Source organism: Protopterus annectens, chromosome 8.part0, assembly GCF_019279795.1.
Source record: "Protopterus annectens isolate FY-2018-M chromosome 8.part0, PAN1.0, whole genome shotgun sequence".
NCBI classification, from domain to species: domain Eukaryota; kingdom Metazoa; phylum Chordata; order Ceratodontiformes; family Protopteridae; genus Protopterus; species Protopterus annectens.
Genome location: NC_056741.1, coordinates 351,923,077 through 351,937,340, shown reverse-complemented (window position 1 = coordinate 351,937,340; position 14,264 = coordinate 351,923,077). Strand labels below are relative to the sequence as shown.

General features: G+C 42.7%; 1 protein-coding gene across 4 annotated transcripts in view; it reads right to left on the bottom strand.

Moving 5' to 3' along the window:
• Positions 1 to 14,264, bottom strand: part of LOC122808806 (alpha-2-macroglobulin-like) — a 2,637,399-nt gene that overhangs the window by 2,163,112 nt on the left and 460,023 nt on the right. For all 4 annotated transcript variants that reach the window (XM_044079865.1, XM_044079862.1, XM_044079863.1 and 1 more), the window contains exon 8: positions 6,028 to 6,148. In XM_044079865.1, the coding sequence (XP_043935800.1) occupies positions 6,028 to 6,148 (121 nt within the window). The remainder of the gene's footprint in view (positions 1 to 6,027; positions 6,149 to 14,264) is intronic.

The window sequence follows — 14,264 nt, the reverse complement described above, 5'->3', positions numbered from 1 at the left end:
ATGGGTCTCAAGTCCCCGGTCTTTTTTGGCACCAAAAAGAATCTTGAGTAAGTCCCTAATCCGATCTGGTCTGCTGGGACCGGTTGGATGACTCCTTTTTGCAGCAGCTTTGAAACTTCTGAGGCTGCAGTTTCCCGTTGACTGGGTGGCGGGTCCAGGATTTTTTTGGAGTGAGGTGGAGAGTGAAAGAAAGGGATGGAGTAACCTCCGGCGATAATTCGAAGCACCCATCGGTCCTGAGTGATACCTTCCCAGGCTTCTAGGTGCCTCGAAAAATGACCCCCGACTGGCTCCGGAGCTGCGCAGTCGGGCAATCCCTCAGGGACTGTGAAAGGCTGAAGAGCCACGAAAGGACTCGCAGTCTCCAGTGTTGCGAGGGCCTCTGCCGCCTCTGGGACGGCGTCTTCCGGAAGAATTTCCCCCTCCCCTGCCTCTGGAAGGGGAATCATCCTGCTGAGAGGGGTAAGGCTTCTGAGATCTACGGAACCACATTTTCCCTCCTCTTTTAGCCTTGGGATAAGGCCGAAAGGGAGTGGAAAATCGTGCCCCTATGGCAGTCAGAGTCTTACCCTCCTGTTCGCAGCGGGTCAGTGTGTCCCTTACCTTGGGTCCAAACAGGGAGGACCCATCAAAGGGGGCGTTGGCAAAGGAAGACTTAAAGGCCTCCGCGAAATGACACAGGCGTAGCCAGGCTTATCTCCGTAGAGCAATGCCTGTACCCGCCGCTCTACTCGCCCCTTCGGCCGCATAAGAAATGAGCCTCATGGACGAGTTTGAAATGGACGATAATGTAGCCAGCTGAGAGCCAACCGTCTGGGCCAACTCCTCAGGCAGGTTACCCAAGAGGGTATCGGAAAGCTCTTTAATCAGATCCCTCTGAAATCTGGTAAAGTGCGTAAGGTAGTTCAAGGACCTTAATGTAAAGGCCGCTGAACTTAGGGTGCGCTTTCCGTACCGATCCATGCTCCTAGACTCCTTATTTGGAGGATGGACGGACGTCGAAGCCTCTGCTACATCTTGCTGGGTAGCAGATGCCACCACCAAAGCATCTACGGCCACACCTTTGGTTAGAAATTCTTTTTCAGGGGGTGCCAAGAGGAACTTATTCGGACGAGCAGGCACCGGTTCCACAGAGTCTGGGTGTTCCCACGCCCTTCGACAGATCAAATCCAAGAGCTCGTCGAAGGGCGGAGACACCCAGGAGGTGAAGGGCTGAGCCCCGAAGGCCTTAAGGAACACCGACTCATCAGCAGAAGGGGGTATGGACTGCCAGCCGCCTCGTTGTTTAAGGGCTTCCAGGATGTCTGCAAAGGAGACATCATCCGAGGACGACTTAGGGGACCCCTCTGCATCATCGAGATCAGTGTCTGATGTAAGAGACTCATCAGGGGAGTCAACGTGCTTCCTCTTGCACGATCTTTTCCTGGGGGGTTCTTCCGAAGAGGCTTCAGAAGGACCTCCAGGAGGGGGGGAAACCCCAGTGGGGGTAACCTCAGGCCCCAGGGCTCCGCTGTCTAAGGACAGGGGGACTGCCAAAGACCCAGTCTCGGTATGCAGGGAAGGAGTTGGGGAGACCGTGGAGGTAGCCAAAGAAGATTTGGCTAATGCACTCCTTATAGCCCTGAAGGCGGGACCACCAGAATCCTGGGAGGGTCCCACCTCCGTGGCCACGACAGTAGACGGCACTCCCGCCGCTGACGCACAAAGAGGGAGACTTGGGACCGAAAACATCAATCCCGAAGCATCCCCCCCGGGGCGACGGAAGAAGTCCGTGTACTGAACTCCGACCCAAGAGCCGGAGTTGGAGTAAGGGTCGGGCCCGACCCTAGAACCTCCACCGGTTCCACCAGCACCGGCTCCAACGGTGCCGAGGCTGTTGGAGGAGGAACAATAGTAGGGAGGTGGACCATCGGCTCCGAAGCCGAATGGGCTGGAGCCGAAACTAGCTTTTGGAACACCGGAGACTGGAAAAGTCTTAGGAGCACCCTGTCGATATCCGAATCAGACATCTTGGATGATCTAGAGGATACCAATCGGGCCCGAACCGATTTCTCCATCGGCTCCAAAGGACTAGGGGACCAGCTCCGAATGGATTCTACCACTATCGGCTCCGAGAGAGATCTCAAGGCAATTTCCCTCGGTGCCGATAAGGACTTCGGCTCCGAAGGGGAAGAGTCTGAGCCGGTAACCCTCATCGGCTCCAATATCAGTGGAGCCGATGAAGGTGACCCGCCTCTCGATGCCCCAGTCCTCTGCTCCGAAACCAGAGGGGTCGAGGCTGGAGGCATCGAGGCAGACTGTTCCGCCCTCGGCTCCGAAGTCCGTGGAGCCGATGGAGAAGTCTGCCTAGGTTTTTTGGCAGTCGGTTCCGACAGACTGGTCGGAGCCGACGCTTTCTTCTTTTTTGAAGGAGAGGGAGACGAAGATAAAGCCTCCTCGAAGGATGGCTTGATTAACCCCTTAAGGATTAATTTATTTTTCCTCTCCTGGAGGACCCTTGATGAGAAGGCGTGACACACGCTACATGATTCTTATAGGTGCTTGGCGCCTAAACAGTAAACGCACGAGGAGTGGTCATCCGTTATGGACATCTTAAATCCACACCTCGTGCATTTTTTAAACCCGGAGGGTTTATGCTCTTTGGACATGACTAAATTAGAAAAAAAAACACACCTGTCTAAAGAGACACACCAAAACTTAATGTTTTAGTACAGAAAATAAAGTTTTTTTTTTTTTTTTTTTTTTGTTAAACACAATACAGATGTACAAGAAAAAATTCCACACAGAAATAGAGAGAGTCAAGACCCTCTAACTTAAACGGGTACTTGACCCACAAATAAAACGCTAGGATAGCAAAAGCAACAGGGGAAGGCCCCTCTAACTAAAACGGGAAACCTTCCCTTGACAAAAAACACAAATTCCTCAACAGAATTGTTCAATACACACTCAAATCACAACAATAGCTGTTAAAACAGCTTTTGGGTTCAAAGCAAGCAAATTCCTGACAGGAAAAGCCTAAATAAATAGTACTTAGCCCAGCCAAATTGAGACCACGTCTAAGCTTGTAAGTGGCAAACGAGATCTGGGGATTAGTGGTGGTGCATCCTGGGATAAGAAATAGCTCAGCCAATAAGAGGCCTCGCTCTATAGCATAGCGTGCCGAGTCGGAGCCGAGGGATCGGCTCCGAGCCCATCAGTACAGAATGTAGGCGAGATAGGATCACATAACATCATACCATTACAGGTATCAGTGACATTAGGGTCTTCCTTATCTAGGTTTTCTGAATATCCCTCCCATCTCAGTTAGGGTCTTTCTTATATAATACTTCCGTAGATCCTTGTCATCTCCTCTTAATGTCTTCTGCTTCCATTGGTTTCCTCTTATCTTTGTTTCTAGTAATACTTACTTTACCTGGCATTTCCCTTAACTCCACTCTTCCTGAAAATATATCTTGTCTTTTCCATTCTGTTATCTTCTTCTAGTTCTTTGCACTGTTCATTTAAATATGTCTGTGTATCTCTCCATGCTATTCTCCAAATCACTGCATTCATTTTGACATATTTTCGTATCTCTATTGCCTTTTGTTATCTTTCTTTTTTGGCCACTTCTAAAGTCTCCACAGACAGCCTTTTTAATGTTATTATTATTTGGCACATGTTGATGCCACATAGACCACTGATTAATACAGTCAGTCTGATTTCAGTATTGACCATCTAGTAATATCCATGTATAAAATCTTCTCCTATGCTTTTAAAAGACTGTTTGGTATGACCCTTGAATTATTTTGCCAACATTCTACTATAAATTTAATGTTGAATGGCTTGCCCTGGAGTCTGACTGAGATCATGTTATCATTTTTTGGGATATCCAAGCACTGAATTTGTTATTAACTGTGAGGGATACTCCACTTCTTATAGGTTCATAGGTTCATACTAGGCTATCTGCCCTAGGGCATTTATAAGCCTAGCCAGAGTGTGTTTGGCTTTTGCCACCCATTTTAAATTAATTTTGCTATGCCCTTTTTCAAGGTTAGTATACTGTGCCTTTGTCTAACAGTGACACAGAAGTGATACCCGGGGTAAACCTACGATCTCCCATCCACTCATCAAGATTCCTCTTGAAGAGAGTCAATGAGAGACTCTGCCTAACCTGGACTGGGATTTTATTCCAGAGTGAAGGGAGCCTCTGGGTTATGAATCTGTCCCTCCAGCATGTCCTATTTATTTCAGCGCTGAGGTTCAAGTCTCTCGAGCGCGTATCTCGATGGGATTTGGATTGTCTGAGGTGCAGCATGTCCATTAATTCTGGGTTGGACATGGCTTTATACATCAGGCACAGATGAACATGAACTCATGATTATGTGATGTACAAAAATCTTTTCCAGTCCATTTTAATTCACTTAAATCCCAAGATGCTGATGTTTATTCTTGTCATCTCATTTTTAACCACATCAGGTTTACTTTGGCTCATAGTTTTTACATTCCAAATTCCAATGGTGTATAGATCTTTGCATGACAGGACTTTCCTTTCATCTATAAATAACTCAGCAGATGGATATCCTTTTAACTTTGTTCTTCTATATCACTGCCACTAGCATGACTTGTTCATCCAGAGTAGTACACTGGACACCTTCAGGCTGTTGGGTTTCATCTTTCACTGTCATTTTGACATTTCTCCAGGTGATTTTGTCCACATGGTTTTCTTGGCAATAATACTAGTGTTGCTTGCCATCTCCTCCTCCTCCAGTAGAGCATGCTTAGTCTGCTTTCTGACATGACATGCCCATCTTTGGTGGCTGCAGCTCGTAGCTACACTAAGAAACAAAAGCCCCTTCACCATGATAAGGTAATGGTCCAGAATGTCTCTTTAATCTCATCTATTGGCTGTTGTTTGTATTTACATATAAAGCTTGGCAGTAGTTTTGTAATCTCTTCCTTCTTAAAATGGGACAGTATATTTCTAATTAAGATTACTTAATGGTTGGTTGCGTCTTTTGGCTTTTTCCCAGTTAGGGGTCACCACAGCGGAACTCCGGTCCGCTAATAATTGGCAGTAGATTTTTACATGCTGGCTTGCCGGGCCTAATGCACAACCTTCAATGAAGGAACGTCCATTCACGCATGTTGCCACACAGAAGGCGCTATAACTGAGAATCGAACGGGCAACGTCTAACTGTGAGGCGACAATTCTACCGCAGCACCACCACCGCAGCTATGGTAAGTAACACATAACATGTATAATGCTGAAATAATGAAGATTTATATGCTATTCTTTCAATCTTTTTTTAATCTCTATTATCCTAGCTTCATGGCCATTTTTGTACTGTTTGTTCAGCTTTCCACATGACAGTCATTTTGACTTCACTCTTTCTGTACTGCTATTAAGTGAACTTTCTCCACTTTTTAGATGCCTTATTGAAATGCCCCTTCCACAACTGACTTTGATATTCCACATGAGTCCTACAGTATGTCCAATAAAACAGCATCATCACATCTTGGCTTTTATCTGCAATGGCACTCATGTAAAAAATACTTTCAAAAGCAAACTCATAACTAGGGCGGGGCAATTGCAGCAGTTGTATCAGGTGCAAGCTGTTATGGGGTGCAATTGGCACTGCAGAAAAGGTGCCAACCAATCTCTGTAAGCAATATCATGAATCATTTAAGCAGCTATGCTTGCAATGGAAGCCAATTAAATGCAATCAGAACTGTGGCAACAAAGCATTTATGTGTTTACACAATTTTTGGATCTTAGCACTAAATTGAGAGGAATTTTTGTGTCAGCTCTGAAATTACTCTTTTTTATCCTAAACTTCAAAGTGGGGTGGCATCACCAAATGGGGACAATGTCCAGGGAACCAAAATGCTTTGACCACAGATTCAAATAATTATTTTTACATAATCACATATTTTGATGTTTTGCTTTTTCAGTTGTTTGCATCACCAATCCAAATATATACAATGCTCTCTTATGATTGACAGTTCGGTTTATAGTATATTCAGTAGACACAATAAATTAAATATTACCTTTCCTGAGTATTTCACGCAAATATCCTCAACAGATAAACTAGAATAGTACCAGTAGAAACCTTTCTTCCGACAAATAGAGACATCTGCTACTCCGTCTACAGGTTTGCCATATGTGTATCTGAAAGAAATGAAAATGCTTTCTAAACTACACTTCCAGGTAAAAATTGAAAATATTTTCTCCGTAGTACACTTTGCAAACCCACTTTCACAACACATTGACTTATGCATGCATGCAACAGACACAAACATGCCAAATGTACAAACACACAAATACATTGGTCCATATACACACACACAAAGACACTTCTAGAGCTGGTCACATCCTTCTTGTTAACGGTAAGAAAGAAAATCAAATTGGAGTTCCAGTGCAGGCTCAAAAATAGTGTTTTCATGGTAGAAATAATCCAGATGGCTGAGCATTATTCCTCATAAATCATCATTCAGTTCACAGCTGACTATTGTGATGAAAGGCGACACTGCTCGCACAGCTCACTGGAATTTTGTAAATAATTATATGTCATTTGCGAATATCAAACTGATCCATACAAGACGCGCTTGCATTACAAATGTATTCGAACTGTATGTCATGTGTATATCAAACTAATCCGTATAGATGCTTGTGTTGAAAGTGCTTGTGTTTGAAATGCATCCACAGTGTGCCCTACTGGAGAGAACATAAATGTACATGCACTACAGTAACTGTTTAAATGTATATGTTTTAACAGAGGAAACTGGGAGACAGGATATTAACTTCAGTCCAACAAACTTTAAAATATATTTGAAATTAAATCACTTTCTGGGCTAGGCCATAAAGATGCTATCTCACAGGTTTCAATGCAGCCACAGACACAAAGTCTGTACTAGAAAGCTTTCTGTATTGTCTTTGGGGTGAACTAATTACTAATCTGGAAGAGTGGAGGTATGAAATTATTTTATGACTTCTAGCACCTGCCACAGATCTGAGCAAAAGCCGTTGTGCATGGATTGGATTTTTACAGGTAGGTGATAAGTCCCACCAGCTTCCAGCAATGGGGGTTTGCATGCAAACTAGAAGTCAGATGACCAGAAGTGATGTCATTCTGCAAGCTTTCCCAGAGGTAATATTTTAGATATTATTTTGAGAAGTCTCTCAGTGAAACTGAGCATTCTGTATTCTTTCCTGGGCCTGACAACAAGAAGGACCATTCCCTACATCATCTGCCTTGCTCTATTAAGTAAGTAGGGAATAGTGCTTCTCTTAGATTCAGTCAGGAATGTAATGAAGCTTAGTTTAGATATTGTTTTTCTTTATTTGTCTGCATCTGTCCTTCAATGTTATTTTAAATATTTCCTGTGATTTTGAACTCTGATATCACTGTGAATAGGTATTTAGTATTTTCTTGTTCTTTTATTATTTATTATTAAACATATTTAAACTTTTCATTGTGACTGATCTTTGTAGAGATAAATTTTGAGGGTATATGCATATTTATTTGGTAACACTGTGTGGACCACTCCTAATAGCCTTGTTCTTGGTCAAACTACATTAATATTAATTTCCCTCAGGATATTGCGTACCCTTGTAAGGGCCTTAAGGTAGCTTGCAAGAGTGTCTGGTGGCAGTGGTAACTGCATTATAGTCTGGGCATAGCTAGTAAACCTGTGCCAGCCTTTCCAGGTGTGTGTGTGTGTGTGTGTGTGTGTGTGTGTGTGTGTGTGTGTGTGTGTGTGTGTGTGTGTGTGTGTGTGTGTGTGTATGTTTGTGTATCAAATCTCAGAGAGTGTTTGTGTCAGATACTTGGGCAGGAACACGAAGTACTGGCTACACAGAGAGGGTACTGGTGGTCTTGGCTTGGAAACTCAGGTGAGATCTCAATGCTATAACTGTGCCAGTGGGAAGTCTTATTGAGGATCTGGAGAAAGAGAGAGAAACCAGCCCGGGACTAACTCTGTTCCCATGTGCTTTTAAGGGAAATCTTGCTCGACTGTACTTGATGCAGAGAGCTGCATCTGGAAATACTGGGCATGTACCTGTTATCCTCCCAGTGAATGTTTCCCAAAGGTGCCAGTGGTGAGGACTGAGAATCATTGATTACTGGCTCAGAGGTGGGGCATCACATATTAGTTGGCAGTGGTGGGATCACCACATCACATATTGGTAAACAGTGAGGTGGATACTGAACTTCTGTAACCTGTAAACAATGGTTACTAAAGAAGGAGTTTGTTCTCTCAAGCAGCCACATGGTGAACATTCAGAGTTTCATACCACAATAGTTTTATTTATTTACTTTTGTTTGCCTAGTTAGTCAGGGAGAGCAGGCAAGGGTGCCAGTGGAGGATTATGGTAAGATGACAAGGAGCCAGTTGGATGAAATGTGCCAAGACAAATTTTATTTATTTATTGTATTTTACATTTGGTAATCAGGGGGGTCTGACTGAGCTGAAAAGGCCCTTTTTCAGCAGAGGCCCAGGAAGAAAAGCTACACATAGAAAAATTACAGATACATGTAGATATTTAGACATGATCAGTATACAAACAAATTATAATAGACATTTTTTTACAGTGGTATGCAGCACATTGACAGTTACAGTGGAGAGAACAAACAAGAAAATATTAATTTAAAAATAAAGGTAATTAATAGATTTGTGGTGTACAGATGAAATTTGGAACATAGGTAGAATGCATACATAGTACACAGGTACATTGTACACTAGCCAGTGTTTGTGAGTAAGAGTGAAAACTATTATCAAGTACTCAAGGTTTAGTATGTGTACCTTATCCGCTTTCACTAGCCTGGGGAGCAGTCATGGCACTGCCAACTTTGCTTGAGATGTTGCCTAATGAGGTTTTTAAAGGAGGCTTTGGATTATGTGTTGTGTATGCTAGTGGGGAAAGAATTCCATTTTTTTGCCAGTGAACAACTATATAACGTGTCTCCAAAGCTATTGTACCTGTTGTTGACTTCTAGTAGTAGTTTACTTGATGATCTAAGAGGCCTTTTGCCTGAGTGATGTTGTACTAGGTTTTTGAGGACAGGACACTTATTGGGGAGGTAATAGATAGAAAGACAGAGGCACAGCTGATTGTAGGTTAGGAGGTTGGGCAGTTCAAGCCAGTGGAGCTGTCTGAAAGCAGTACAGTGATGAGTTCTATATGAGCAATTTGCAGCAAAGCAGCCAATTCTGCTATAGCAGGCTTCCATTTTGCTTAGTTCAGTTTTGCTGAGATTAGTCAGAATGGGAGATGCATAGAGTAGGGTAGATAGAAGTTGGGAGTGAGCAATGGCTGATCTTATGTTGTTGGTAAGAAATGGTTTGATACTGTAGAGTGATCCCAGTTTGGCATGAACATTTTTAATAGTTAAGTTGAGATGACTATCAAATTTTAGGTGGGAGTCTGGTTATTCTCAATAGCTTAGCCTGTGCAACTGGAGCGATTGGAGTAGCATTTGTGGAGTGGATAGTGAATTGACTGTTATTAGTTTTTTTGTTAGAACTGGTTATAATCATAAGCTGAATTTTCTTTGGATTGAGGAGAATTTGGGCTTTGGTAAGGTAGTTTTCAACATTAGAGAATGTTAGTTGAGTTGTTTGCAGGAGGGTGGGAATGTTTTATGCAGCACAGATTAAGGTAGTATCACCTGCATACTGAATGACAAATGCATGCTGTGTGGAGGTATGGAGGTTGTTTGTGAAGACTGTGAATAGTAGTGGTCCTAAGATAGAACCCTGTGGGACTCCTATAGTTATGGGCAGCTGAGGAGAGACAGAATTTTCCCATTTCACAGCTTGGTACCTGTCAGTTAAGTAGGTTTGGAACCAGGAAAGAGTGGAATTTGATAGGTGATATTGGTTTAGTTTGTTTAGCAGGATTTGGTGCGAGACTGTGTCAAATGCTTTGGACTTATTCAAAAAAAAGAGCTGACACCTGCAGGCCTTCATTTTTGAGACGGTTTACTGTGTCTGTGAAGCAGAGGAGGGCTATAGTGGTACTATGGGCAGGTCTGAAACCATGATGAGTAGTTGACAGGAAGTTGCTGTCTAGGAGATATTTTAGCACCTGGGTATGGATGCATTTTTCTAGGATTTTGGCCAGGGGGGAGAGTAAAGCAATGGGTCTGTAATTATTAAGTTCAGTGGCGGTCTCGCCTTTATGTATGGGTGTAACATAGGATATTTTCCAGAGTTTGGGCACATAGTTTTCAACAATTGGTCTGTTTATGAGAGTGGAGATTTGGATGGCAATAGCATCTGCTGTGAGTTGCAAGAAATAGCTGGGGAGTAAGTTGACTGCTGTTGATGAGGTTTTTAGTTTGGAGAGCATGCTTTTGATAGAAGTGGTGGAAACTGTTTTGAGGGTAAAGCTTGTATTAATGTTATTTGTGTTGGGGGGTAGTGAGGTTGGAACTATCCTGTGATACTAAGGATAGAATTGAGTTCACAAAGTGGGAGTTGAAATTGGGTTTTGAATGGAACTTTAATGTCAGGGGTGGTTGGTTTGGGGGTAGCCTTTTGGGTGGATTTTAGTAGCTGGTTTCCAGTTTTCCAAACTTTTTGGGGGTTGTGTTGGTAATTAGTTTGCAATGTCGTGTAGTAGGAATTTTGTCCAGCCTAATGCATTTTTTGCATGGTTGCACAGTTCTTGATACTTAGTTAGGCTTTGTGTTTCTTTGTTTTTTTTGATAGTAAAGCCAGGCAGTACCTCTGGACTTGAGGATTTGTTTGGTTTCTTTAATGAGCCAGAGGTTTGTAGAGGTTCTAACCTTGATTTTGTGCAATGGAGCAACAGTGTCTAGGTGTTGTAGAAATGTTTTGTTGAAATATGCTACAGCCTGGTCAAGTGGGAGGGTTTTTAGGGGGGGGGTCCAATCACAGTTACAGAGTAAAGTATTGAGGACCTCAGGAGAGATTTTTTTTGTGTTTCTAGTGGATTTATAGTTAGTGGTTTTGCATAAGCTTGTTTTACTACGTATAAGGTATATTATGTTGTGGTCACTTAAGGTGTCTGGGAGTACAATGTGCGTGGGGGTACAATGTGGGGTTGTTATTTTGGACCCACTCAAGGATGGATTCCCTTTTAGATTTTTTATCACATCTAGTTGGAATTTGGACTAGCTGCTGGTAGTCATGGAAATTTATTAGATTCATTGGTGGTTCTGATATACAGGTGAACCAATCTAGGTTGAAATCCCCCAGAATAAGGGTTTCTTGTGAGTATGTGGAAGAACACCAGGATAAGAAGTCTTCAAGGCTAGCAGGTGTATTACTAGGTTGAATATGGATCACAATTATGGTGATGACCTTTTTAGGGTGAAGTTACAGTTGTGAGATAAGTATGTCCCTGTGTCGCCCGTGCCTTGGCCCAGCAATCAAGGAGCCTCAATCCTCACCACTAACACCAGAGAGGGCATCTCATATATGAGGAAAGGATAACAAATACACGCATTAAAGTGCAATTTCCCTTAAGAACACAAAGAGATCACAGTCAGTCCAGGGCTGGTCGCTCCCTTGCTCTCCAGGTCCCCGATAAGACTCCCCACTGGCACAGCTATAGGGTCCAGATCTCAGCCAGCCGGGCAAGCTAAAATCTCCAGCACCCTCTCTCTCTCCAACCAGTGCTTCATAGTAGCTGACACACACACTTTGAGATAAGTTTATACAACCATACAGACACTCCTGGGAAAAGCTGGCACAGGTTCTCCAACTCTGCCCCTTTTACCCAGACTATATGGTAGAAATCCCTGCCACCACCCAGCTAATAATTATCAGCTACCCAAAGGTCTTTAAAGGGGTGTCCAATTATTACTGTGCAATATTATTATCCAATTGGTAAGAGTGACTAAACAGTCAAGGCTTATTAGAGTGACTTGGTACAGGATCCTTATATACATGCAATGTACTCTTAGAGCTTAACGTATCTCTGCACAAAATAGCCACAGTTGAAAGATTTTAAAATATGTAATAACAAATAAAACACAAGACAAAACGTTTTAGTACACAGTGCTAGTCAAGAGTTCAGAGATCACAGAGAAATACTTAAAATAATTCAGTAGTACAGTTCTGACATCACAGAAAAACACAGTCTAATCTTTCTAGTTCCTAGCTATTTCTAAAAGAAAACACAAGTCTAAGCTAACTTACATATGAGCAAGACAGTGCTGTGAGTTGGATGATCAAGACAAAAATGCTTAATAATCTCTGATTCTCTCTGTTTAAATTGAAATTGCAGTTCTGATAAACATTACATCATTCTTCACCCTTCCTGGGGTTTCCAGGCCAACAGAAACTGCATCTACATTCTTTTACACAGAGACAGAAACCACAGCAATAAAAGTAAATTTGCATGTTTAAATCTAGCAATCTAACTCTTGGTTAAAACAATAGAAAGAATGTGCTAGCCCAGACGGAATGACTCCAAATCTTCAACTTTAAAGGACAGGCATAAAGTAATTGGAACTTCAAAGGACAGACATGAAATGCTTTCCTTAGCTTTCTTTACAGCAGAGGGCAATGTTGTTACATTTTTTGAAGTTCAACATTTCACAGCATATTCTTTCATTTAAGAAAGAACAAGTTTGTTGTTCAACATTCATATTTACAAATGCTAGAATTATTTGCACAATTTTATCTGTCTAGGCTGGCAGCCTTCACAGTGGGGTAGGAGTTTGGTAATTGACGTACAGTTAAGTTGGATTGGTACAGTAAGGCAGTTCCACCCCCTTTAAGAAGTGGTCTGTCTTGCCTAATGATATTGTAGCCGGTAGGGAGAACTTCTGAGTTAGCTATGTTTTTATTTAGCCAGGTTTCTGTTAAAGCAACTATGTCTGGGGAGTAGTGTGCTATTGTGGCCTGGAGTTCAGGTAGTTTATTTTTGATCCTTCTAATATTAATATTTAGCATTAAAAGATAGTTGATTTTGCTGCTGTTGTTGATTTGCCCAGGGATGAAGATAGTGGGGGTGTTATGTTCTGACACGTGTGTTGGAGCAGTTTGTGTTGGACAGGCTGGATTTGGGCCTGGGTTGGGGTGGATGTCCCCACTTATGGTCAGCCCGGTGTTAAAATGGTGATACAGATGTTGAAGTTTGGTAATGAGTGTGAGAAAGTATTATGTTTTTTTGGAGTAGGAATTAGAGCATATGTGTTTAGTTCTGAATTGGTCTGTTGTGTAGTTCTTGAACAATTGTGGGCAGATATTATTATAATGTGCGGTGTCTGTATATGAGAGTGCATAATAGAGTGTTGGACTGCTAAGTTTAGTGATACTGCTAGAGTGATAACTTGTGGAGTTACAAAGAATTATGAAAAGACAGACTAGACTTAGTTGTGTGATAGTCATGGTTATAAACTTTAAGTTGGTTCTAGGTGGAGGTGTGGATAGGAATTATAGGGTTGCAGTATATGTGGATGGGTAAGTAGTGCGGGATGATGTAATAACGCTTAGTGGGAATGAGAGTTGTTGGGAGTATTTTGTGGTGGAGCAAGTGGGTGTGGTGTAATGTGATCTGACTTGCGCTGTGATTGGTGGAGGTGATGTGAGGTTCAGCTGTGGGTGTGGTTGCAATTACTATAAATGTAGGTATAGCGGGAAAGGGAGGGAATAGAGGGCAGGGGAGTGGAGAGAGCCCAAGCACTAGTGAGGGTGAATGGAGTGGGGCAGAGCCACCAAGACAAGAATAATGGGCAGCAAAAAGTAAGTGTGACTTTACAAATCCGAACACTTTAAACAAATTCCTGAGGTCCAATGGCTTAACAGCAAGCAGAATTCAATTGCTGAAGAGCACTTGTGTCCTGGTAGGAGACTAGTCTAGTCAAATGACTGGGGCATGCCAACCCAACTAAAGGGGAAATTATTGCAGGCTTAATCACAGCTGCATCACAGACCAGCAACCAGCCTTGGGGATGTACAGCTCTCAGAGGACTAAAAATCTGTCTGGAGTTAAAGATACTTGAACTGGAGGCCAAATGTCTGGAACTAAAATCAGAAGAGAGACTGCGATGTTTGGGGGCTGAAGAAAAGGAGAAACAGATGGAATTAGAATCAGCAGAGAGACTGAGACATCTGGAAGCTGAAGAAAATGAGAGGCAGAGGCAACATGAAAAAGAAATGCTGACTCTCCTCCAAGGTCATTGAGGTAATGGGGAAGGGAGTGACCATACCCCAGAAGCAATACAGGTCAGTAAACTTCTTCCTCAGTACCACGAAGGTGATAATTTTGATAGTTTTACTCATATATTTGAAAGAGTATACAAACA